The 27,061-nt window shown below is 50.3% G+C and overlaps 1 protein-coding gene across 1 annotated transcript in view; it reads right to left on the bottom strand.

Moving 5' to 3' along the window:
• FKBP9 (FKBP prolyl isomerase 9) overlaps window positions 1-22,359 on the bottom strand; it is a 72,142-nt gene extending 49,783 nt beyond the window's left edge. Inside the window, exon 1 of the mRNA XM_073549952.1 lies at window positions 21,999-22,359. Coding sequence (XP_073406053.1) covers window positions 21,999-22,255 — 257 coding nt within the window. The 5' untranslated portion in view covers window positions 22,256-22,359. The remainder of the gene's footprint in view (window positions 1-21,998) is intronic.
• Window positions 22,360-27,061: the final 4,702 nt, after the last annotated feature.

Raw genomic sequence — 27,061 nt, 5'->3', positions numbered from 1 at the left:
AATCTTAACATATTACTTGCAGATTTTTATGCAGATCTGATCCTATGCTTTGCAAAAGGTAAAATCCGCTTTGAAAGTCAGATAAAAATCTGTGACAGAAGTTCTGACATGTTGTGAATTAGAACATCTGCAGTTTGATCTCATCTTGCAGCTTGCCCCCATCTTGCAGCTTGCCCTCATCCTGCAGCTTGCCCTCATCTTGCAGCTTGCCCTCATCTTGCAGCTTGCCCTCATCTTGCAGCTTGCCCTCATCCTGCAGCTTGCCCTCATCCTGCAGCTTGCCCTCATCCTGCAGATAGCACTCTGCAGCTTGCCCTCATCTTACAGCTTGCCCTCATCCAGCAGCTTGCCCTCATCTTGCAGCTTGCCCTCATCCTGCAGCTTGCCCTCATCCTGCAGCTTGCCCTCATCTTGCAGCTTGCCTTCATCCTGCAGCTTGCCCTCATCCTGCAGCTTGCCCTCATCTTGCAGCTTGCCCTCATCCTGCAGCTTGCCCTCATCCTGCAGCTTGCCCTCATCCTGCAGCTTGCCCTCATCCTGCAGCTTGCCCTCATCTTGCAGATAGCACTCTGCAGCTTGCCCTCATCTTGCAGCTTGCCCTCTGCAGCTTGCCCTCATCCTGCAGCTTGCCCTCATCCTGCAGCTTGCCCTCATCCTGCAGCTTGCCCTCATCCTGCAGCTTGCCCTCATCCTGCAGCTTGCCCTCATCCTGCAGCTTGCCCTCATCTTGCAGCTTGCCCTCATCTTGCAGCTTGCCCTCATCTTGCAGCTTGCCCTCATCTTGCAGCTTGCCCTCATCCTGCAGCTTGCCCTCATCCTGCAGCTTTCCCTCATCTTGCAGCTTGCCCTCATCTTGCAGATAGCACTCTGCAGCTTGCCCTCATCTTGCAGCTTGCCCTCTGCAGCTTGCCCCTCATTCCAAATAAACTTTGTTTGCTTCACCTAAATGAAGTTTTTAAAATGCTATCACATGTATTCTATTGGAAAATCTGCACAAAAAGACAAGGCGGGTTAGTAAGAAAGATAGGAGAATGTTTTAATTAAATAGTTGGCTTTGCTTGCCTTGCACAACAATGTCAGAATACACTTGATGGTTACAATTAATGTTTCTTATTTATTGTAGAGCCAACATATTCTGCAGAACTGTACAGGGATTGTCATCAGTTACATGGTTCTTGCATTGTGGCTCAGAACTGAAATAACAAATTGATCTTCAGTAAGTTTTTTGACCGTGGAAAGAAAACCAGAGTACCCAGGTGAATCCATGTAAACCCGCAGAGAACGCCATGCAGATGTTGCCTTTGCTTTGGCTATTAATGAGCTAACCATGCAGCCCGATCCTCCACAAGTTCACGTAGGCCGATCTGGGCCCAAAGTGGCTGCCGGTGGCTGTCAGTCCGACAGTGCTGCTCTGGTAACTTTCATTCCTGCTGCCCACACATTTAGCCATGATATTCTGCGTCAGCATATCCATCTTTGATGTACAGACCCATAATATGGCACCATAGACTTCAATAACTTCTTGTAGCTAATAGGCACATACTGTGCATTCTGATCCTTAAACAGTTAAAGCAGGGGTCCAAAACACGCAGCCCTCGAACCACATGCTGCCCCTGAAGCTACTTCATGCGGCCCTCAGGTACTGTAGACCCCTTGGTGATCCCAGCCTGGTCCAGGGGGATGCCGACAGCAGCGTTTCAGCTGAAATAAAACACTGCCAGCGGCTTGCATTGGGCTCTGTGCTGCAATACATTTCAATTGAATGTGCGTCCCAGGGCACACATTCTACTGAAATAAAAGTGCTGCCAGCGGCGGCTCTTGTATCGATCATCAAGGGGTCTACAGTGCCTGCGTCAACATGTACAGTAAGGATGCGGAGGAAACCGGTTTTATGTGTATATGAAGAATGGTTCAATAGGGGGCATATCTAAATATGGGGACCTGGATGGGGACATATCTACAATATGTGGACCTGGATGGGGCCATAACTACAATACGGGGACCTGGATGGGGCCATTACTACAATATGGGGACCTGGATGGGGACATAACTACAATATGAGGACTTGGATGGGGCCATAACTACAATATGGGGACCTGGATGGGGACATATATACAATATGGGGACCTGGATGGGGACATATGTACAATATGGGGACCTGGATGGTGACATATGTACAATATGGGGACCTGGATGGGGACATAACTACAATATGGGGACATGGATGGGGACATAACTACAATATGGAGATATAACTGCAATATGTGGACATAACTATATGGGGACATATGTACAATATGGGGACCTGGATGGGGACATAACTACAATATCGGAACCTGGATGGGGACATAACTACAATATTTGTATGTTCTTCCCGTGTTTGCATGGGTTTACTCTGGATGGGGCCATAACTACAATATGGGGACCTGGATGGAGACATATATACAATATGAGGACCTGGATGGGACCATAACTACAATATGAGGACTTGGATGGGGCCATAACTACAATATGGGGACCTGGATGGAGACATAACTACAATATGGGGACCTGGATGGGGACATAACTACAATATGAGGACCTGGATTAGACCATAACTACAATATGAGGACTTGGATGGGGCCATAACTACATTATGAGGACTTGGATGGGGCCATAACTACAATATGGGGACCTGGATGGAGACATATATACAATATGGGGACCTGGATGGAGACATAACTACAATATGGGGACCTGGATGGGGACATAACTACAATATGGGGACCTGGATGGGGACATAACTACAATATGAGAACTTGGATGGGGCCATAACTACAATATGGGGACCTGGATGGGGACATATATACAATATGGGGACCTGGATGGGGACATATGTACAATATGGGGACCTGGATGGGGACATATGTACAATATGGGGACCTGGATGGGGACATAACTACAATATCAGAACCTGGATGGTGACATAACTACAATATTTGTATGTTCTTACCATGGTTGCGTGGGTTTACTCTGGATACTCCAGTTTCGACCCAATATATACTAACTACAATATGAGGACCTGGTTGGGGATATCACTACAATATGGGGACCTGGATGGGGACATAACTACAATATGGGGACATAACTACAATATGGGGACATGGATAGGGACATATATACAACATGGAGACCTGGAAAGAGACATAACTATAATATGGGGACCTGGATGGGGCCATAACTACAATATGGGGACCTGGATGGGAACATAATTACAATATGGGGACCTGGATGGGGACAAAATTACAATATGGGGACCTGGATGTGGACGTAACTACAATATAGGGACATGGATAGGGACATATGTACAATATGGGGACCTAGATGGAGACATAATTACAATATGGGGACCTGGATGGGGCCAAAACTATAATACGAGGACCTGGATGGGGATATAGCTACAATATGGGGACCTGGATGGGGACCTAACTACAATATGGAGACATATATACAATGTGGGGACCTGGATAGGGACATAACTACAAAATGGAGACATAACTACAATAAGAGGATATGGATGGGGACATGACTAAAATATGGGGACTTCATTACAATATGAGTGCACATTTGTTATCACCACATCCAAAACGACACAGGCTCTAAAAAAATAAAACACAGCAAAAATGTTGAAAAGATGTATGGAAAAAAAATGGTATCACTAAAAATTTCATTTTATCCTTCAAAGAATACGGTCCCCCAAATTCATATTTTTTCTATATGCGGCCCATATATTTCCCTTCTGCTTTCAAACATGCCACAATCACGCCTATCCTTAAAAAGCCAACCCTCGACCCAACAGCCATGTCCAGTTATCGCCCAATATCGTTGCTCCCATTCGCTTCCAAGCTCCTGGAACAGCACGTCCACGCTGAACTTTCCTCCCACCTCTTATCTAACTTGCTGTTTGACAATCTGGTTTCCGTCCCCATCATTCCACTGAGAGAGCCCTGACCAAAATTACCAACAACCTACTTACAGCCAAAGCTAACGGACAATACTCTATACTCCTCCTTCTAGACCTGTCCTCTGCTTTCGACACAGTTGACCAATGCCTCCTACTACAGATCCTCTCCTCCTTTGGCATCAAAGACCTCGCCCTATCCTGGATCTCCTCATACCTTTCTAACCGCACATTCAGTGTCTCCCACTCCCACACTACCTCCTCATCCGACCCCCTCTCTGTTGGAGTCCCCAAAGGCTCTGTTCTAGGACCCCTACTCTTCTCAATCTATACACTTGGCCTGGGACAACTCATAAAGTCCCATGGATTCCAGTACCACCTTTATGCCGATGATACTCAGATCTACCTCTCTGGCCCAAACGTCACCTCTCTGCTCTCCAGTATCCTGGAGTGTCTATCAGCCATATCCTCCTTCTCCTCTCGCTTCCTCAAACTCAATGTGGACAAATCTGAACTGATCATCTTTCCTTCATCTCACCGATCTTCCTTACCCGACCTATCTATAAAAATTGACGACATCATGCTTTCCCCCGTACCAGAGGTCCGCTGCCTCGGAGTAACCCTTGACTCTGCCCTGTCCTTCAAACCGCACATCCAAGCTCTCTCCACCTCCTGTCGCCTCCAGCTCAAAAATATTTCCAGAATCAGTCCCTTCCTCAACCCTCAATCTACTAAAATGCTTGTGCATGCCCTCATCATCTCCCACCTTGACTATTGCAACATCATTTTCTGTGGCCTCCCTGCTAACAGCCTCGCACCTCTACAGTTCATCCTTAAATCTGCCACCTGACTAATTCATCTCTCTCCTCGCTACTCCTCCGCTTCTCCCCTCCGCAAATCTCTCCACTGGTTCCCATTCGCTCAGCATATCAAGTTCAAATTACTAATACTGATGTCATGATCCAGGACGGGGTTTCGCTTTGGCCCGTCCTGGTCTGATTGGGGGTTAATTGTTCCGCCTCTCCTTGGCAGAGGGCGGCTATTTAATGCTCACTGGACCTAGGTCCGGTGTCAGTTATACTCCTGCCCTCGGCTGAGTTAGTTGACCTTGTGCGTCCGTGTGCCTTGTGCCTGATATCTTGCTTGCTTGTTTGGTTTTGATCCGGTTCTGTCCCTGTTACGAGTTCTGCCTGTCCCTCTTGTACTGCGCTACCTCTCGTGTATGACTCTCTGCTTGTGACCCGACTTCTCTCTGCTCGTCCCCTTGGTACCGCGTCGCCCTCTTGTGTATGACCTTTGGCTTTGTCTGACCTACCGTCTGTTTACCCCTCCTGTACCTCGCTGTCCGTACTGTGAATGACCTCTGTTTTGCCCGACTCTGAGTTTTCTGTCTTCTCTGAAAGCAGGACGCTAAGCCCCGCCCCCTGGCAGTCACATGACCGTAGGTCCCGTGCCGGCTTGTTAAACTTCATCACTAAGGTCCTGCGCACCTATACTTTCTAGCTTTCCTGCTCCCCAGCGGTCCCTACAGTGCGGGTGAGTCCCTGCTCAGCGGAGGCTGTACGCCGGCGCTGTCAGGATCCTGATATTATAATTGACCAATACCATTTTTTTTTGCTCCCTTTCTCCTGTGTGTGTGATGGATCCTATGCACGCTCTTTCTGAGCAGGTTAAACACCTGGCCCAGATGTCTCAGAAACTCCTTTAAGAACGAGCCCTGGCTCAGTCTCAGCAGCTGATCGCTGACATTGTGCAGGGGGTTTTTTCATTGGGGGCTCGGGATGTTACATTAGCTTCCCCTGAGTCTCCAGTGAAGTTACCAGATACCTTTTCTGGAGATAAAAAAGAGTTCAGAGTTTTCAAGGAGGGCTGTAAGCTTTTTTTTTCCTTAAGACCACACTCTTCTGGGGATGAAAGTCAGAGAGTGGGGGTCATTATGTCTCTGTTAAGGGGAGCCCCCCAAGATTGGGCTTTCTCCCTTCCGACCACGGCCCCTGAGCATATGACGGTAGATGCATTTTTTAAGGCCCTGGGGCATATTTATGTTGAGCCTGATCGTATGCGTATGGCTGAGGACATGGTGATGAGTTTGTGCCAGGGAAAGCACTCACCCGAGTGGTTTTGTACAGAATTCAGACGCTGGGCTGCTGAGGTCTGTTGGAATGATGCCGCCCTCCGGGGTTTGTTCCGTAGAGGCCTGTCTGAATATCTGAAAGATGCTTTGGCTCTCCACCCTCCGCCTGATTCCCTGGGGGAGGCTATGACACAGGCCGTCCGAATGGATCGCCGGCTACAGGCGAGGGGAGTGATGCAAAGTGAAAGACCATTATTCTCCCAAGGAAGGGGAGCCAGTCGTATATTGGAGATCACGGAGATGGGAACCATCGACCTCAAGGAAAGGGAAAGGAGACAACGGCGCGTGGGAAAAGGCTGTTTTCACTGTGGCGATTCTGGACATTGGAGGAAGGTTTGCCCCTCCCGTCCACTAACCAAGCGACTGAGCCAGGGTGATTGTCATGGAGGTCACCCAGGCTCTCAGGTACCTTTTTCTGCCTTCTCTAAAATGTTGTTGCAAGTGGAACTTTGTTGTGGGAGTGTCTCCACATCCACTTCTGCCTTCGTGGATTGTGGATCAGTATTGAACTTTATTGACTCTAATTTGGTATTCAGGTGTAAGTTAGGGACAGTTAGGTTGGAGACTCCTATTCACATTGTGGCCATTGACAAAACACTGGTAAAGAATGACATTATGTTTCGTACTGAAGTTTCTTCTTAAAGTGAGTTCCTTGCACCAGGAACGTATTTCATGTTTTGTAATGGACAACCTGCCAGCGGGACTGGTGTTTGGGTTCCCCTGGTTACAATTGCATAATCCTGTAATTAATTGGGAATGTCGGGACATTGTTAAATGGGATCCCTATTGTTCTGAGAAATGTCTTGATACTGTGTCTGTGTTGTCCGTGGGTCTGGAAGGTATTCCGGAGTGCCTGATAGACTATAAGGACGTTTTCTCCGAAAAAGAGGCTGAGGTTTTACCACCACACCGCCCATTTGATTGTGCCATTGACCTGGTTCCAGGTGCTAAATTGCCCAAGGCCCGCTTGTATAACCTTTCGGGTCCAGAACGGGCTGCGATGAAGGAGTATATTTCCGAAGGCCTCCGTAAGGGACACATTCGTCCTTCTGTTTCTCCTGTGGCGGCGGGTTTCTTTTTTGTAAAGAAAAAAGACGGTGGTTTACGCCCATGCCTCGATTTTCGTGAGTTAAATAAGATAACTGTGAGGAATACGTATCCCCTTCCACTTATTGCTGATTTATACAACCAATTGTCCGGAGCTAAGTGGTTTCAAAATTAGATCTACGGGGAGCGTATAACCTTATCCGAGTCCGAGTCGGAGATGAATGGAAAACCGCTTTTCTCACTACTGAAGGGTTGTTTGAAAATCTGGTCATGCCTTTCGGCTTGACCAATGCTCCAGCGGTCTTCCAAAACTTCATAAATCACGTGTTCTCTGATTTTATTGGACTTTTTTGGTGGTATATTTGGATGACATATTGATCTATTCTCCTGATAAACAGACTCACATTGGTCATGTTCGGGCAGTTCTCCAAAGGCTCCGGGAGAACTGTCTCTTTGCTAAACTGGAAAAATGTTTGTTTTTTGTTCAGGAACTGTCGTTTCTGGGGTTCATCGTGTCTGCTGAAGGGTATCGCATGGATCCTAATAAGGTGCAGGCCATTGTCGAGTGGGTTCAACCTTGTGATTTGAAGGCTCTGCAGCGTTTCCTAGGATTCGCCAATTACTATCGCAAATTTATAAAGGGGTTCTCACAGGTGGTTAAACCCCTCACAGACATGACTCAAAAGGGGGCCGATATCAAGAATTGGTCAACCACAGCGGTAGCGGCATTTCAGTTTTTGAAAACATGTTTCATGTCGGCCCCGGTTCTTGTTCATCCGGACCCGTCTGAACCATTTATTGTTGAGGTAGATGCCTCAGAGGTGGGGGTGGGGGCGGTATTGTCCCAGGGACCCCCACTTTGACCAATTTAAGACCTTGCGCCTTTTTCTCAAAGAAATTCTCTCCTGCGGAGAAACTATGGTGTGGGAAATCGAGAACTTCTGGCCGTTAAGTTGGCCTTTGAAGAATGGAGGCATTTTTTGGAGGGGGCTATCCATCCTATAACCGTAATTACGGACCACAAAAACCTAGTTTATATTGAGTCAGCTAAGAGGTTGACTCCTAGACAGGCTAGATGGTCACTTTTTTTTTCCCGATTCAACTTCTCGTCTCGATCACTTTTCGGCCAGGATCTAAAAATGTCAGAGCAGATGCGTTGTCACGCAGTCTAGATCCGGTTTCCCCCCCGGAACCTCCATCCTCCATTCTTCAGCCTGGGGTGGTGGTGGCAGGTATTTCGAATATGTTGGAACGAGAGATTCGGGAAGCCCAGTCTCTTGCACCACCGGCTAAGCCGGTGGACAAACTTTTTGTGCCAGCTCAGCTTCGCCTTAAGGTCCTCCGGGAGTTCCATGACTCAGTTCTGGGTGGACATCCAGGGATCTCGGCTACCCGGAAGGCCATTGCTATAGTATTCTGGTGGTCTGCTTTAGCCTCTGATGTTGGGGAATATGTGTCTGCTTGTGATGTTTGTGCCCGTGCAAAAACCCCCCATAACCGGCCGACCGGGGATTTGGTACCACTGCCAATACCTGAGAGACCATGGACGCATTTGTCCATGGATTTCATCACCAACCTTCCCCCCTCCAAGGGTAATACCGTCGTCTGGGTTGTGGTGGACAGGTTTAGTAAGCAGGCACATTTTGTACCTTTGGCAGCTCTACCTAATGCAGAAACATTGTCCAGATTGTTTGCTGAGCATGTGGTGCGGTTGCATGGGGTACCCTTGAATGTGGTGTCTGATAGAGGAGTGCAATTTGTTTCCAGATTTTGGAGGGCTTTTTGTAACAGGTTGGGTATTGGTCTGTCCTTTTCATCCGCTTATCATCCAGAGACTAATGGGCAGACCGAGCGGACCAATCAGTCTCTGGAGCAAATTCTGCGTTGCTTGACCTCAGACCAACAAGATGATTGGTGTTCTGTGTCACCGGTGGCTGAGCTTGCATTTAACAACCGCGTTAACAAGTCTACGGGTACATCTCCCTTTTTCTGCAACTATGGGTTTCAGCCTCATTTTGGAGAATTTTCCCGTTTGAATTCTGGGTGTCCTGGGGCAGATGAGACGATCCAGCGGTTGGGGGAGGTATGGCGAGAGGTCCAGAGTAATATTACGAAGGCCCAGGACAAATTTAAATTTTTTGCGGACAAAAAACGATCCGCGGAGCCGGTGTTTCAGATTGGGGATAAGGTATGGTTGTCCACCAAGAATATAAGACTCAAGGTCCCCTCTGCGAAGCTTGGACCCAAGTTTATCGGTCCTTATGAAATTACCGAGGCAGTTAACCCAGTGGCTTTTCGGTTGCGTCTTCCGCCATCTCTGCGGATCCCAAATGTTTTTCATAAGGCCCTTTTGAAACCTGTGAGGGCCGCTGGGGAGGGATCATCAGCTTCCCCAACACCGGTTTTGGTAGACGGGCAGTCGGAGTACGAGGTGGAACGAATTGTCGACTCCAGGTTGGTCCGTCGTGCCCTTCAATATCTGGTACATTGGAAAGGCTACGGTCCTGAAGAACGCTCGTGGGTTCCTGCTCGATCGGTTCATGTGGATCGGTTGGTCCGGGCCTTTCACGCCAAGTACCCTGAGAGACCTGGGGGTCCAGTGGCCCCACATTGAGAGGATGGTACTGTCATGATCCAGGACGGAGTTTCGCTTTGGCCCGTCCTGGTCTGATTGGGGGTTAATTGTTCCGCCTCTCCCTGGCAGAGGGCGGCTATTTAATGCTCACTGGACCTGGGTCCGGTGTCAGTTATACTCCTGCCCTCGGCTGAGTTAGTCGACCTTGTGCGTACTTGTGCCTTGTGCCTGATATCTTGCTTGCTTGGTTTTGATCCGGTTCTGTCCCTGTTACGAGTTCTGCCTGTCCCTCTTGTACTGCGCTACCTCTCGTGTATGACTCTCTGCTTGTGACCCAACTTCTCTCTGCTCGATCCCTTGGTACAGCGTCGCCCTCTTGTGTATGACCTTTGGCTTTGTCTGACCTACCGTCTGTTTACCCCCCTGTACCTCGCTGTCCGTACTGTGAATGACCTCCGTTTTGCCCGACTCTGAGTTTTCTGTCTTCTCTGAAAGCAGGACGCTAAGCCCCGCCCCCTGGCAGTCACATGACCGTAGGTCCCGTGACGGCTTGTTAAACTTCATCACTAAGATCCTGTGCACCTATACTTTCTAGCTATCCTGGTCCCCAGGGGTCCCTACAGTGCGGGTGAGTCCCTGCTCAGCGGAGGCTGTACGCCGGCGCTGTCAGGATCCTGATAACTGACCTACAAGGCCATCTATAACCTGTCTCCTCCATATATCTCTGAACTAATCTCCTGATATCTTCCCTCACATAATCTCCGGTCCTCCCAAGACCTCCTTCTCTCCTCCTCACTTATTCGCTCTTCGCCCAACCGCCTCCAAGACTTCTCCCGAATATCCCCATCCTCTGGAATTCTTTGCCCCAACACGTCCGACTATCAACCACACTCGGATCCTTCAGACGGAACCTGAAAACCCATCTCTTCAGGAAAGCTTACAGCCTGCAATGATCCCCGCTGCCTCCTCACCACTACTGAGCTACCGCATCATCCCTGGAGCTGCTGCATCCCTCCAACCTACTGTCTCCTTCCCCACCATCCTGTAGATTGTAAGCCCGTAGAAGGGCAACAACCCCCTTCTTTGGACGTCAGGCGCTCAGACCATCCTCATGGAGTCGGCTTCTGTTTGTGCAGACACATGCACATTTGTGGCCTGCTGTAGGTCATTTTGCAGGGCTCTGGCAGTGCTCCTCCTGTTCCTCCTTGCACAATGGCTGAGGTAGCGGTCCTGCTGCTGGGTTGTTGCCCTCCTATGGCCCCCTCTACGTCTCCTGGTGTACTGGTCTGTCTCCTGGTAGCGCCTCCAGCCTCTGGACACAGACACCGCAAACCTTCTTGCCACAGCTCGCATTGATGTGCCATCCTGGATGAGCTGCACTACCTGAGCCACTTGTGTGGGTTGTAGAGTCCGTCTCATGCTACCACGAGTGTGAAAGCACAACCAACATTCAAAAGTGACCAAAACATCAGCCAGAAAGCATTGGTACTGAGATGTGTACTGTGGTCCCCACCTGCAGAACCATTCCTTTATTGAGGGTGTCTTGATAATTGCCAATAATTTCCATCTGTTGTCTATTCCATTTGCACAACAGCATGTGAAATTGATCGTCAATCAGTGTTGGTTCCTAAGTGGACAGTTTGATTTCACAGAAGTTTGATTTACTTGGAGTTATATTCTGTTGTTTAAGTGTTCCCTTTATTTTTTTGAGCAGTGTATGTGTGCCTCGAGGATTCAGATGGAGAAACCTTCTCTCCACAAAGCTCCTTCCAGTCATCGAGTCAGATGAGACCCTCAGCAGCTAGATAGGGGGAGGCCATAGTATGATCGTTACAGAACAGGCATGACATGCTGTCTATTTTGGTTTGTGATGAACTTTAAATACAGAAAAACAAAAAGGAAACTGCTGTTACTAATGGGGGGGACATCTAATAATTCAGTTATGTTTTTTTTAGTCTAATGGGTTGACAGCCATTTACACTTAGCAATTATCTGTGGGGAACAAAAACATACCAGGCATCAGAATATTCATACTTGCTTGTAAACGCACAAGAATACAAGAATGAAAAAATGATAATAGAAGTGCTGAAAATTGTATAAATGGTTAATAACATTCATTGCTTTGTTACTAGTAAGATCGGATTAGAGCATAAAATAGTTTACTGCACATATAACAATTTTACCTATAGATAATCCATCCTATGGTAGTAACAATGTTCAACAAAATGGTGTAAGAATTTTTTCTATTTTTTATCTGTTCTAATTATCATAATTTTTAGGTGAAACCCAACTCAAAGGAGGAGAACGTGGCTGCACCGAGACGCTGCTGGACTCTATACTGGGGGGCCAGGTGGCAGAGACTTAGCACACATGTAATGTAGCACTCCGGGAAATCACAGTGGTCTGCGGGGCGGCTTGTTTCACACCATGCTGCTTTACTATGTTAGTCACATGTTTGTATAAAACAGGATTGTTTCATCATCTTTTATGATATGTCACAAAAGTGTGTCCTTTCAGTATAGCTTGAAGCAATGCTTCTAGATTACCTCTGTAAGGCCACGTTCACACAGTCAGTATTTTATATCAGTATCTGTAAGTCAAGTCCTGGAGGGGGTGAGAAATACGCAAGTGGTGCACATGTTTCTATTGCTCTTTTCCTCTGATTGTTCCACTACTGGTTTGGGATTCTGATGTAAAAGACTGAATATGTGAACACGGCCTAAGGCTGCATGTGATAGAGCACGCCATGGCTCTTTTTCCCACAGGCTGTCACTTGTCTCTCCACAAAAAAAAACACATTTTAATGAGATTTGTGTACAGACATCATCATCCTGCCTCTGGAGGTAAGTAGGCCTATAAATAATATGTCCCCATCTTATTTTATTTCGCTTTGAATAAAGTTGCTTAGGACACATAGGGTCAGTTATGAGGGTATTTATGCTCGCTATGAGTATGTCTGATGATAAATCCCCACTTTCCAACCCTGGTTTGGGTAGCAGGACAGGTGCTTTTTTATATTGACTACCGGCATTTCTACACTTGTCTGCACACAGTAATTCACTCCTTATGTCACTCAGAGTACTATACGTGTCCCCAAATGCCCAGTCCATTGATACCCTCAGCTCTGTGGACTTGGGTCTTTTGAAAGAAGGTGCCGATACCCACATTAGAGGAAGGGGACAAGACTTGGATGTCCAAGGGATGTGTGAGCACTGCAGCCCATTAGTGGCCACTGACTGGCTGCAGCGCTCACATGACATAATGTCACAGCAGCACCAACATCGCTGGAACGGCTCCTGTGCAGGATGAGTATAAGCTTTTTTATTTTACTCAGGGGACTACAGTATTAGAAGGGGTTATACAAGACTTTGTAGAATAAAGAGTACACGGCACTCAGATAGCGAGAGTTAGGTGCCCAAGTACGGTATCCTTATTTTTTTAAGTTATTTATACAAGACTTTGGTTATTTTTTTCCTATGGGGCTAAAAACTTGCAGGCAGCTAGTTGCTAACTACCTGCCTGTCCTGCATTGTACCGATCTCTGCCGGCTCAGAATGGTCACGGACTACTTCTGCCAGCAATTCGCTTTGCTTGGGTGATGTCATGTCGACAGAGCAGCAGCTCAGTTCAACTCACTGACATCAGCGTAAGCGCCGTTATAACTTTTCCCACGGAGTTCATAGGCTGTGAATTTGCAGGACTTTTCTGACAGCACCGTGAGAGTGTGAACTTTCTCACGCTCGCGAGACATCAGTGAGGTGAAAGGAGTTTACCGCAAGTCACTGTGCTGAGCAAGCATGTACAGCTCGGTGTCTCTGCTGGATGACAGGCTGTATAGTCGCATCACGCAACAATGCAGCCTGCCATCTAGATGTAGAAGAGCTAGATGCATCGCAGGACAAATGGATTATCTCCTCGGCGGACAGGTAAGGAATATTGTTGTTCATTATTTTAATTATGTTACAGGAGACATTGGCTTCAGTGTATTGGGCGTTGACGTGAGTCTACATGTTTTTGGTAAATTTATTTCATTAGATGAGTCTGTGTAATTTTTTCAGTTAAAGGACTTTATTCTGGGAGTGTTTTTTTAATACAGTATTAGTATGGGATTAGTAATGGGGGCAGCTTATAGACGCATCTCTAGTATTGACCTCTGGCCTTTATGTCCCCTGACAATACAAAGCTGACATCAACACCCTCAACTATCACGTCACTTGCCACAACTGCAAAGTAAGTGGGAAGAGTGAGGCTAAGTGCCAGAATTGGCACATCTTATGGATGCACCATTTCGGGGGCGGCTGAGAGCTGATGTTTTTAGGCTTGGAGGAGGCCTATATCCTAGGCTATGAATATCAAGACACAGCTATATGCCTAGCTTTTGCTGGTAATTAATTATAAGTGAACTGTATGTCATTTTGTGTGGAGGGTTCCCCATTTTAATAACCAGGAAAGGCTAAGTATACAGCTGTGCGCTAATATCATTAGCCTGGGAAGCTCCATGGGTATTACCTCTTCTCAGGCTATAAACATAGGCCCCCATCTCTCTGCTTTCCCTCTTCGAGTTAAAAAAATGTCGGAGGATCCTTCACCTTTTTTTCCCGAAAGGAGTTTATTTACTAAAAAAAAACATGTACAGTACACTACACACACAAAGCACTATTTATATATCTCACTTACATATTTATATCTATCCATCTATCTGTATCTCTCTATTTATATACATATATTTCATAAAGAATATTTCTAGGTGTAAATTACATAAAGAATTAAGCTCATGTTAAAATCACATTACACTAGGATTGCATTCGCATGTAAATCAGATGCTAGTTGTTAAAAATTGGATTGTACTTGCATGAAAATCGCAGGACACCCGCATGACACTCATCTCACTTTTCTGGAAAGAAATCAGAAGGTTTTTTTTTTCACAGTGATGGGTAGGAGCCCTAAGAAGGAGTTGTCCAAGTAGTAGTGCTTTTCACTATATTTTTATAGATTTTTTTGTTTGAATTGCCCTTTTTACATTTGTTTGTTTTTCAAACAAGACATTTTTTCGAGGAACATGATTGATTGTTTATATTTACATATTTTGCCAATATGTTGGTGGTGAGTAACTGTAGGCTCAGTTCATTCCCTGGGTTCTCTTTAGCACTGTTTTATACTGAAGTAATGAAGCTTGTCCTGACGAGGTCTCCACTTCTACAGACAAACCCTACTGCAGTTGTTTTCTAGTCCGCGTTACAGATCTACAAGTGAAAAGTGTAAAGAAACCATAGTGGAGAATTAGGAGTGAAGAACTATAGGACATCGGTGCTAGAAGCCTTCTTAATTATGTATTAACAGCTTTCTTGCAAGCCGACCAGGCCTATAAAAATGTTGGGCACAACGTCCTTACTGATATTCCAGGCAGCCTCTGCAAAACCCATTCCCTCGCAGCAGACGAATGTGGGGACGTGGACAATCCTTGGGAGTCAGGTTTCAGCTTGCCCCTAATTGAGACCAGAGGAAGCAAGCTGCTGCTGATTTTTAGCTCTTGTGTCCTGTATAATAAGGGCACATACATAACTTGTGTCGCTCTGCCGACAAATTAGTACAAATGATTAGAAATGTTTTATGGACGGGAATCCGCTGCACTTACTGAACGTTCACACAACACATCACTGCAGGTCTTTTACACAACGCATCACTGCAGGTCTAATCTGAGCTGGAGCAGGTCCTCTGTTCCCACAGAAAATGTGGCGCATACTGGCTACATTTCATAGATTTACAGCACATTAGTGCGATAAACTGAAGACTGTGACATGGAAAAGTAGAGTCGAGAGCTTGGGCTACATATGCTAGAGTTGGGATCGCTTTCATTATTGGAGCCTAATGTGCGTGTAATATATTTGCATTAGAGCGCTGCCGGATAATACTTATATTTGTGTATGAGAATGACAAAAATCATCACCCAAAGATGTAGTGTGATGTTCACAGGCCGTGTACATGGTATACTATGCCCACTATGCAGTCGCGCTGCACACGATCTATACTCACTTTTAGGCCTCGCGCACACTGGCGTATAACATGGCTGAGTGCTGTCTGATGTTTAATTGGATAGCACTCAGCCCAGTGTTATACTATGGGGCAGGGCAGATTACATTCTCTTGCCAATTCTGGATGAGAGAACAGTCACAGCATGCTGCAAGTGCATCCCATAATCAGACCATGCGCACCCATATAAGCCTATGGCTGAGTGTGAAACATCGGACTGCACTCGGATGTCATTCGACTGCAGTCCGACATTCGCAGACTCAGACAATGAAGAAGGTGGAGTAATTACTTTCTCCATCTTCTCCACACCTGTGCTGCGATTCTCTCATGCGAAAGAATCGGATCATAGTAAGAAGACACTTGGCTCAAACTCTGTCAGTGTCATCAGCGTAATGAGTCCGACTCTCACATGAGAGAACATACGGTCGTCTGACCGCAGCCTAAGGCCGGGGTCACACTTACCGACGCAAAATACGGTCAGTATTTTACATGCGTAATACGGATGACAGACCCCTAAATAGTGCTCCGTATGTCATCCGTAAGCAAGGTGTGGTCGCGTATTTTGCGCATGTCAGCATCCGTATGTAATCCGTATGGCATCCGTATGCTGAGATTTTCTCGCAGGCTTGCAAAATGGACATATAATGGAGCCCTATGACAGTTTTAATAAAGAAATGAAAGAATAGATATAGACACATAGAATGTGTGTGTATATATATATATTTATATATATATATATATGTATTCTATGTGTCTATATCTATTCTTTCGTTTCTTTATTAAACCTGTCAGTGTGAGTTTACTGTATAGCGCACTGAATTGCCGGCTTTGCTAAAAGACACCTGGTGAGTATTTCTCGCAGGTCACAGGTGTGATCCGTGTGTAATCCGTATTTTTTGCGCACCCATAGACTTGCATTGGCGTATTATGGCCGTAGTACGCTGACAATCGCAGCATGCTGCGATTGGCACGGACCGTAGAATACGGATGAGAAATATACGGCTGGTGCGAGGGACCCCATAGAGAATCATTGGTCCATGTCTAATGCGTGCTTTTAGCGCCTCTCACTCGGCCGTATTCCTCGCCAGTGTGACCCCGACCTTAGACTGTAGTACTAGTACTAATTGCAATGGGGGATCTGCATCGTGTGTGAATGCAGAATTGTGCTTCCAACCTCCAAAGCAGTGACGTTTCTCCGACTGGTAATGGGCCTGCAGGCCCCCCGGGGACTATTCATACATGCTGTGACTTCCACAGCCCCCACATGCCTGTGGTAGCCATATAGTAACTCAGGCATGCACAGCAACACGTGACATCTTACACCTTTCCATAGATGTAAAAGAATGAATGGCCAAAAGACAGAAGATTTGTTTCATATTTCAATTTTTCACCGCTCTTGCAAATTTTCTAGAAAGTGAACAGCGCTCAGTATAAGGGCCTGCCCCGGCCTGACAATTTACCGCAGAATTTGGCATAAATTACAGCATATAATTTAAATGAGTCGTCCATTACTCAGACGCCTACGGACGTAGCAGCACTCTCTCCCTCTGTATTTCCGATTCGTCTGAAGGAGGGGAAAGTGGACGCTGATTGACCACAGGGTTCGTGGACGTCAGATTGCGACCCGCTCGCTGGGAGACGCAGTGCCAACACCGCTGGAACAGCGCCAGCACCGGAGGTGAGTATAAGGGGGAAGCACACGGACTGAGAAGGGGATGTCTGAGGAGTGAGAAACCCCTTTAAGTTTATAGATTTCATAATCTTGTATGGACTCTTAATAAATTAGGCGCACCTTAGCCTCGTGCTCCTTTTTAATGGCTTTACTATTTGCACCTTATTCTTTTGGGCCCCAATTCATCAAAGGTTTTAGCCCCAAAAAATTGTCATAAAAAGCTTTAAAAAGTTGCAACAGTTTTTGCATTAGTGATCCCTGGGCCGGCCCTGCAGCACTCACCCAGGAAAATAATAAAAAGTCTATATCCCATTGCAGGTAGAAGGTCACCGAATGAAAGTGCTGTGATGGCTGCAGCCACAACTTGGCATAAATCTTGGTGCATTGGTAGCAACGCAATGCCCAATGCGATGAATGAATGGGTGAAGGGGGAAACATGAAACAATGGATGGGAGGGATGGATGATGAGTGGTTGATTGTATGGATGGCTAGGTGATTGGTGGGTTGCATGATTGAATGGATGGTTGACTGGACATATTATTGCATGGCTTGATGATTGTATGGTTGGATGACAGTATGGCTTGATGATTGTATGGCTGGATGATTGTGTAGGGAAGGTGACCTGACGGACGGACGGACTAGTCAGAGTGAAGAAAGATAGGTTTGCACAGTGTAGGTAGGAGACAGTGATTACAGTGGGGAAACAACTAGAAAAGTGTAGTGGACGTGCAGTACCTTGGGATGACCATTAGATGGCAGGGTGGAGTGTGAGCAAAGGACTTTACAGCAGCTTAGGGCTTTAGAAACTGTTGGTCATGGGGGGCGTGGTGACAGTTAGAGTGACAGTTTCAAGGAACCGGGGAAGTTATAAATACTGAGGGAGGGTTCCAGAAAGTTCCAGTCCCCAGGGGGAGCTCAAGTGACAGGAGGACTACGACAGTCTGTGCACTCTGAGGAGAATCCAGACCAGGGGGACTGAGGAGAGAGGACGTCAGGGGGGTGGTCCTGACAGGAAAGGACCGCAGTTGAGACGAGGTACTGGGTGTAAGACACCGTATGTGACACGACGACTGAGCAGTAGAAGCGCTGTTGGTTAATGGGCCTAAGGCGGCCACAGTGACGGAACTGTCAGGAGCGTCGACAGTAAAGGAGGGGACGGTGTGTGCAGACACGTCTCCAGTGTACGGTGTGAGAAGCGGCTCTGGAAACGGAGGGCCGCGAGGAGTGCCGTCAGTCGGACGGCAAGTGAAGAAATAAACTTGGACCTGTTGCACCCAGAATCTGCCTCCATCGTGTCTCTGTTGTCATCTCTGCGCGGTATAAAAGTAGGACCACCCCCCCCAGCTCGGCACCCCACCACCGACACTACATTTGTATGGATGGATGACAGTATGGTTGGATGATTGTATGGCTGGATGATTGTATGGATGGATGATTGTATGGCTGGATGATTGTATGGCTGGATGATTGTATGGCTGGATGATTGTATGGTTGGATGACAGTATGGCTGGATGATTGTATGGCTGGATGATTGTATGGCTGAATGATTGTATGGCTGGATGACAGTATGGCTGGATGATTGTATGGCTGGATGATTTTATGGCTGGATGATTGTATGGCTGGATGACTGTATGGCTGGATGACTGTATGGCTGGATGACTGTATGGCTGGATGATTGTATGGCTGGATGATTGTATGGCTGGATGATTGTATGGATGGATGACAGAATGGCTGGATGATTGTATGGATGGATGATTGTATGGCTGGATGATTGTATGGTTGGATGACAGTATGGATGGATGATTTTATGGCTGGATGATTGTATGGCTGGATGATGGTATGGATAATTGTATGTATGGATGGATGATTGGTTGGATGATTGTATGGTTGGTCGATTGGATATTTTATTGCATGGCTGTATGATTGTATGGCTGGATGCTTGATTAGTTATGGACGATCTGTGTGTAGATGGCAGTAAAGGGGGTTTTACACTAAGCGATATCGCTAGCAATATCGCTATAACGCCACCGGTTTTGTGACGTTATAGCGATATTGCTAGTGATATCGTTATGTGTGATACTTACCAACGACCGGCTCCCCCGCTGTCCATCGCTGATCGCGCGAGAATGTCCGGCTCCATTTCTCGTCATCCGCTTCCTGCTGGGCTTCCTGCTGTGACGACGAGCGACGCGTGGAGGCGGGCAGGAGGATGTCAGGATCGCTGTGTGTGAAAGGTGAGTGTCGTGCGCTGCGTCGCTGCTGAATTGCTGTGAGATCTTTCTGTGTGAAAGCTCACTAGCGATCATTTAGCGATGCACCAGCGATCCTGACCGGGTCGGATCGCTCGTCGGATCGCTGGTGCATTGCTAAATGTAAAAGGGCCTTTAGGCCCCTCTGGGTGGAGATGGCAGTAAGGCCCCTCTGGGTGGAGATGGCAGTAATGCCCCTCTGGGTGGAGATGGCAGTAATGCCCCCTCTGGGTGGAGATGGCAGTAAGGCCCCCTCTGGGTGGAGATGGCAGTAAGGCCCCCTCTGGGTGGAGATGGCAGTAAGGCCCCCTCTGGGTGGAGATGGCAGTAAGGCCCCCTCTGGGTGGAGATGGCAGTAAGGCCCCCTCTGGGTGGAGATGGCAGTAAGGCCCCCTCTGGGTGGAGATGGCAGTAAGGCCCCCTCTGGGTGGAGATGGCAGTAAGGCCCCCTCTGGGTGGAGATGGCAGTAAGGCCCCCTCTGGGTGGAGATGGCAGTAAGGCCCCCTCTGGGTGGAGATGGCAGTAAGGCCCCCTCTGGGTGGAGATGGCAGTAAGGCCCCCTCTGGGTGGAGATGGCAGTAAGGCCCCCTCTGGGTGGAGATGGCAGTAATGCCCCCTCTGGGTGGAGATGGCAGTAAGGCCCCCTCTGGGTGGAGATGGCAGTAAGGCCCCCTCTGGGTGGAGATGGCAGTAAGGCCCCTCTGGGTGGAGATGGCAGTAATGCCCCCTCTGGGTGGAGATGGCAGTAATGCCCCTCTGGGTGGAGATGGCAGTAATGCCCCTATGGGTGGAGATGGCAGTAATGCCCCCTCTGGGTGGAGATGGCAGTAATGCCCCTCTGGGTGGAGATGGCAGTAATGCCCCTATGGGTGGAGATGGCAGTAATGCCCCCTCTGGGTGGAGATGGCAGTAATGCCCCCTCTGGGTGGAGATGGCAGTAATGCCCCCTCTGGGTGGAGATGGCAGTAATGCCCCCTCTGGGTGGAGATGGCAGTAATGCCCCCTCTGGGTGGAGATGGCAGTAATGCCCCTCTGGGTGGAGATGGCAGTATGTCCCCTCTGGGTGGAGATGGCAGTAATGCCCCTCTGGGTGGAGATGGCAGTAATGCCCCTCTGGGTGGAGATGGCAGTAAGGCCCCTCTGGGTGGAGATGGCAGTAAGGCCCCTCTGGGTGGAGATGGCAGTAAGGCCCCTCTGGGTGTAGATGGCAGTAATGCCCCCTCTGGGTGGAGATGGCCCCTCTGGGTGGAGATGGCAGTAATGCCCCTCTGGGTGGAGATGGCAGTAATGCCCCTCTGGGTGGAGATGGCAGTAAGGCCCCTCTGGGTGGAGATGGCAGTAAGGCCCCCTCTGGGTGGAGATGGCAGTAAGGCCCCCTCTGGGTGGAGATGGCAGTAAGGCCCCCTCTGGGTGGAGATGGCAGTAAGGCCCCTCTGGGTGGAGATGGCAGTAATGCCCCCTCTGGGTGGAGATGGCAGTAATGCCCCTCTGGGTGGAGATGGCAGTAATGCCCCTATGGGTGGAGATGGCAGTAATGCCCCCTCTGGGTGGAGATGGCAGTAATGCCCCTCTGGGTGGAGATGGCAGTAATGCCCCTATGGGTGGAGATGGCAGTAATGCCCCCTCTGGGTGGAGATGGCAGTAATGCCCCCTCTGGGTGGAGATGGCAGTAATGCCCCCTCTGGGTGGAGATGGCAGTAATGCCCCCTCTGGGTGGAGATGGCAGTAATGCCCCCTCTGGGTGGAGATGGCAGTAATGCCCCCTCTGGGTGGAGATGGCAGTAATGCCCCTCTGGGTGGAGATGGCAGTATGTCCCCTCTGGGTGGAGATGGCAGTAATGCCCCTCTGGGTGGAGATGGCAGTAATGCCCCTCTGGGTGGAGATGGCAGTAAGGCCCCTCTGGGTGGAGATGGCAGTAAGGCCCCTCTGGGTGGAGATGGCAGTAAGGCCCCTCTGGGTGTAGATGGCAGTAATGCCCCCTCTGGGTGGAGATGGCCCCTCTGGGTGGAGATGGCAGTAATGCCCCTCTGGGTGGAGATGGCAGTAATGCCCCCTCTGGGTGGAGATGGCAGTAATGCCCCCTCTGGGTGGAGATGGCAGTAATGCCCCTCTGGGTGGAGATGGCAGTAATGCCCCTCTGGGTGGAGATGGCAGTAAGGCCCCTCTGGGTGTAGATGGCAGTAATGCCCCCTCTGGGTGGAGATGGCCCCTCTGGGTGGAGATGGCAGTAATGCCCCCTCTGGGTGTAGATGGCCCCTCTGGGTGGAGATGGCAGTAATGCCCCCTCTGTTTCATGCCCTTGCAGCCCCTTCCTCAGACATCATACAATGTGTTAGTACTGGCACCTACCTGGAATCGAACTTTGTGCCATCCGGGAAAGTGCCATGGTAGTGGTACCGCACGAAGTCTCCCTCCTGGACAGTGCGTGGGCACAGCTCGGGCACCGAGGTCCTGTCTATGTGCAGCTGGTCCCCGGGCACCGGCGGGGCGTCATTACAAGTCACAAAACTTACTAGGAAGGCGGCCTGCAGGGCCAGTACCGGCCAGCGGCTGAGCGGCATCCCCGGTGGAGCGGCGGGAGGGCTGGCTCTGTGCCGTGCACCCATGATGTGGCGGAGCGCCGTGTGTCAGCGGGGGGCAGAGCAGGGGAAGGAGGCGAGCGCCGACACTCGGCGAGGATGGGAGTGCGGACGGGCGGGGGAGGAGCTAGTGAGGGAAAGTATGTGGAGGGCTCCGGGAGCAGGGTGCACCTCCCGCAGCAGGCACGGCGCCCGCGGGCACAGGCGGCAGCTCGGTGACGGGACACATGTACCCAGCCTCACCCTGCACTGTCAGACGGCGCAGAGCAGCACATCTTTATTACTGTATTTATTAGTGCAGAACTTCTCTTTACCGGTGTGTGGCGGCGACCATTAGTGATATATGTAAACGTGGACACCCCCCTCCTTTCTCCAGGTCGTACAAGCCCCTCATACTCATCATGGTGGGAGGAGACCATGTAGAGGGAGAGGAGGGGGGATCAGTCCCTCTATAACTTTAACAATGACTGTTGTAGGAACTCAAGACGGGATGTTGTAGCTCCCTCTGAGGGAAGGAGAGTGCTGAGCACAGGAGGGGAGGAGAGTGCTGGCACAGTAGAGGAGAGTGCTGGGCACAGGAGGGGAGGAAAGTGCTGAGCACAAGAGGGAAGGAGAGTGCTGAGCACAGGAGGGGAGGAGAGTGCTGGCACAGTAGAGGAGAGTGCTGGGCACAGGAGGGGAGGAAAGTGCTGAGCACAAGAGGGAAGGAGAGTGCTGAGCACAGGAGGGGAGATTACTGGGCACAGGAGAGGAGGAGAGTGCTGGGCACAGGAGGAGGGGAGGAGAGTGCTGGGAACAGCAGGGGAGGAGAGTGCTGGGAACAGGAGAGGAGGAGAGTGCTGGCACAGTAGAGAAGAGTGCTGGGCACAAGAGGGGAGGAGAGTGCTGGGCACAGGAGGGGAGGAGAGTGCTGGGCACAAGAGGGGAGGAGAGTGCTGGGCACAGTAGAGGAGAGTGCTGGGCACTGGAGGGAAGGAGAGTGCTGGCACAGTAGAGGAGAGTGCTGGGCACAGGAGGGGAGGAGAGTGCTGGCACAGTAGAGGAGAGTGCTGGGCACAGGAGGGGAGGAGAGTGCTGGGACAGTAGAGGAGAGTGCTGGGCACAAGAGGGGAGGAGAGTGCTGGGCACAGGAGGGGAGGAGAGTGCTGGGACAGTAGAGGAGAGTGCTGGGCACAAGAGGGGAGGAGAGTGCTGGGCACAGTAGAGAGTGCTGGGCACAGGAGGGGAGGAGAGTGCTGGCACAGTAGAGGAGAGTGCTGGGCACAGGAGGGGAAGAGAGTGCTGGGCACAGGAGGGGAGGAGAGTGCTGGGCACAGGAGAGGAGGAGAGTGCTGGGCACAGGAAGGGAGCAGAATGCCGGGCATAGGAGGGGAGGAAAGTGCTGGGCACAGGACAGGAGGAGAGTGCTGGGCAGAGGAGAGGAGTAGCGTGCTGGGCACAGGAGAGGAGGAGCATGCTGGGCACAGGAGGGGAGCAAAATGCTGGGCACAGGAGAGGAGGAGCGTGCTGGGCACAGGAGAGGAGGAGAGTGCTGGGCACAGGAGGGGAGGAGAGTGCTGGGCACAGGAGAGGAGGAGAGTGCTGGGCACAGGAGAGGAGGAGCGTGCTGGGCACAGGAGAAGAGCGTGCTGGGCACAGGAGGGGAGCAGAATGCTGGGCACAGGAGAGGAGGAGCGTGCTGGGCACAGGAGAGGAGGAGAGTGCTGGGCACAGGAGGGGAGGAGAGTGCTGGGCACAGGAGAGGAGGAGAGTGCTGGGCACAGGAGAGGAGGAGCGTGCTGGGCACAGGAGGGGAGCAGAATGCTGGGCACAGGAGGGAAGGAGAGTGCTGGGCACAGGAGAGGAGGAGCGTGCTGGGCACAGATGAGGAGGAGCGTGCTGGGCACAGGAGAGGAGGAGCGTGCTGGGCACAGGAGGGGAGCAGAATGCTGGGCACAGGAGGGGAGGAGAGTGCTGGGCACAGGAGAGGCGGAGAGTGCTGGGCACAGGAGAGGAGGAGAGTGCTGGGCACAGGAGGGGAGGAGAGTGCTGGGCACAGGAGAGGAGGACAGTGCTGGGCACAGGATGGGAGCGGAATGCGGGGTGTAGGGAAGGTGACCTGACGGACGAACGGACTAGTCAGAGTGAAGAAAGATAGGTTTGCACAGTGTAGGTAGGAGACAGTGATTACAGTGGGGAAACAACTAGAAAAGTGTAGTGGACGTGCAGTACCTTGGGATGACCATTAGATGGCAGGGTGGAGTGTGAGCAAAGGACTTTACAGCAGCTTAGGGCTTTAGAAACCGTTGGTCATGGGGGGCGTGGTGACAGTTAGTGACAGTTTCAAGGAACCGGGGAAGTTATAAATACTGAGGGAGGGTTCCAGAAAGTTCCAGTCCCCAGGTGGAGCCCAGGTGACAGGAGGACTTCGCCAGTCTGTGTGTCCTGAGGAGAATCCGACCAAGGGGACTGAGGAGAGGGAAACGTCAGGGGGTGGTCCTGACAGAAAGATACCGCAGAAGAGACGAGGCAGTGAGTGCCATATACCGTATTTGACACGACGACTGACCAGTGAAAGCGCTGTTGGTTATTGGGCCTAGGGCGGCCACAGTGGCGGACCTTGCAGGAGCGTCGAACAAGTGAAGGAGGGACAGTACGCATATGTACGTCCTTATTGTAAAAGTACGGTGTGTAAACGGCTCTGGAAACGGAGGGCCGATAAGTGAAGAAACGTGCGGTGTGCTGCGGAGGCCGTCAGGCGGACGGCAAGTAATGAAATAAACTTGGACCTGTTGCACCCAGAATCTACCTCATCGTGTCTCTGTCATCATCTCTGCGCGGTACAAAAGTAGGACCACCCCCCCCCAGCTCGGCACCCCACCACCGACACTACATTTGGCGTAGTCGGCAGGATCGCCGCCGCTAATACGCTATCTTCTGCGGCAGGCCTGCAACTGAAGGACTGAGGAAAACTTGGACTGCTCTATTTCGGATTATAAACACCTGTGGACTAAAAATTACTGACCTGTGGATTACAAATTGGGACGCTGTGTCGGATCTGTGTTGCTTGCAGAGGATCCAAGGCAGTAGCTGATTCTGCCCAAGATGGCGGTATTACTTCAGCGCAGAGGAGAGGTCCGGGTGTTTGCAGTTGTTCAGAATGGACTGGGACCCCCTCCAACGTACCCCAAAAGGAAGCAATATATGCCCGGAGACCGACGTTTCCATATATTGGACCCTGGCAGATGGATGGAAAGGTCTGCCAACGCCCCACCCAGCAGGAGGAGTGGCACAGAAGAAAAACTTGGCTGCGGCTGTCTGACGCCATTCGAGTGCTGCCCAACGGACGGTATGAGATGCTGCGGGTGTCGGGGCATCGGCCGCCTAGAGTGGCAATGGCGGCGAGAGATGGAGCTGCAACAGAAGTCATCTTCAGATTTACGGGCAGGCAGCGGGATGCTGAGCCGGGGAGCGGAGCCTGAGGGGAGTCAGCGAGAACGGCTGCCACCAATACCAGCAGAGGACTTCTCAGCGGAGCCCCCGAGTCCGGAGGGAAGGCCCGCAGGACAGTGGAGCAAGGAACGGAGGCTGCGGGGGAAACTGCGTGATGATGAAACGGAGGCCGCAGCGCCGGGGAAGGTGAGAGTACCCCCGGCCCTACCAGTGCCTCCCCAAGCGGCCCCCACCATTCTGCTGCAGCACGCGGCCCCCTGCGCACCGGAAGGCCTAGTTACCACGGGCCCCGTGGTGTATGCAGAGCTGAGCGAGGCCCCCGCTCATGTCCCCGAACTACCCCGCCCGGAGTCACCAGGGCGGAGCTTATTTACAGAAGGCGCGGTTGCGCTCCCTCGGCCGGTGTCAGCCTCATCACCCGAACCGGCCGTTACTCCGGCTTTGCTGGGAGTTGTGGATGCGGCCTACCCTATGGCCGCGGTGAAGCCAGTATTGGAACCGGCTGGGGTCTGTTTATCGGGCCCTGTGGACCAGCCCTCCGGAGTCACGGCTGCTCCCATCCGCTACCCGGCCCCAGCGACTGCTGGGCCACAGATATCATCGGCCGCCTCTACCCCACGCCCTTTCTCGGCAAGGTCCCGCCCACCGGACTCTGGGACTGGCGCGGTACCCTCCGTTTGGGTTGCGGAGGTGGTAAAACAAAAGAAGGTTCGAGAGCAGGAGGTATGGAGCCTGCTTCATTCAAAAGGGGGAGGGAAAAGGAGTGCTGGCGATGTTTATTGTTAAACGTTGAGTTTTAAAGCAAAAGAAAAAAAAAAAAAAATTATAAAAAATGGGTACTTGTGCTATTATAAAGTTGTTTATTGTATAATATGCCAAAGTAAAATGCAACAGGTCCGGGTAAGGGAAGGTCTGCGGGACCAAAGGAAAGTGTGAGATCCGGTAGGGATCTAAGAGTTGAGGAGGTCTGGGAGACCGGGACGCCGACCATGACATGTAACTGAAAGAAGGAAAATGAGTTGGAAGACGTGAGAAAGACAGCCGTCCTAGGTCAGGTCCCCAACACCACGGACACCCCTGAAGAAGGAAAGGCGGGCGCCGGCAATGATCTGGTAGGTGAGTGGCCTCGATCATGGCGTACCGGATAGTGAAAGGTAACAGTAGGGGAGAGTAGGGGAAAGATACACGCCGTAGAGAGAATACGGGTGTACCTTGCCCAATTTGAAAGACGTTGTCATGTGGCGTGCGCGCTGGTGAGTAGCAGTAGGCTGCTCAGAGCATAGTGCTCCCAGTATGGTTCGGCCCCCGCAGATAGTGGGTTTGGCTCAACTTCTGGTCCGACAACAGAATGTAGGTGTAGATTCAGAACGACGAAGGCAGGGATGACGATTGTCGAGGACG

The sequence above is a fragment of the Dendrobates tinctorius genome, unplaced genomic scaffold (genome assembly GCF_039654945.1).
Source record: "Dendrobates tinctorius isolate UK_male_01 unplaced genomic scaffold, ASM3965494v1 ptg000162l, whole genome shotgun sequence".
In the NCBI taxonomy this organism is placed as follows: Eukaryota; Metazoa; Chordata; class Amphibia; order Anura; family Dendrobatidae; genus Dendrobates; species Dendrobates tinctorius.
The sequence above is the reverse complement of the archived record's forward strand: the minus strand, read 5'-3'. Positions and strand labels throughout refer to the sequence as shown.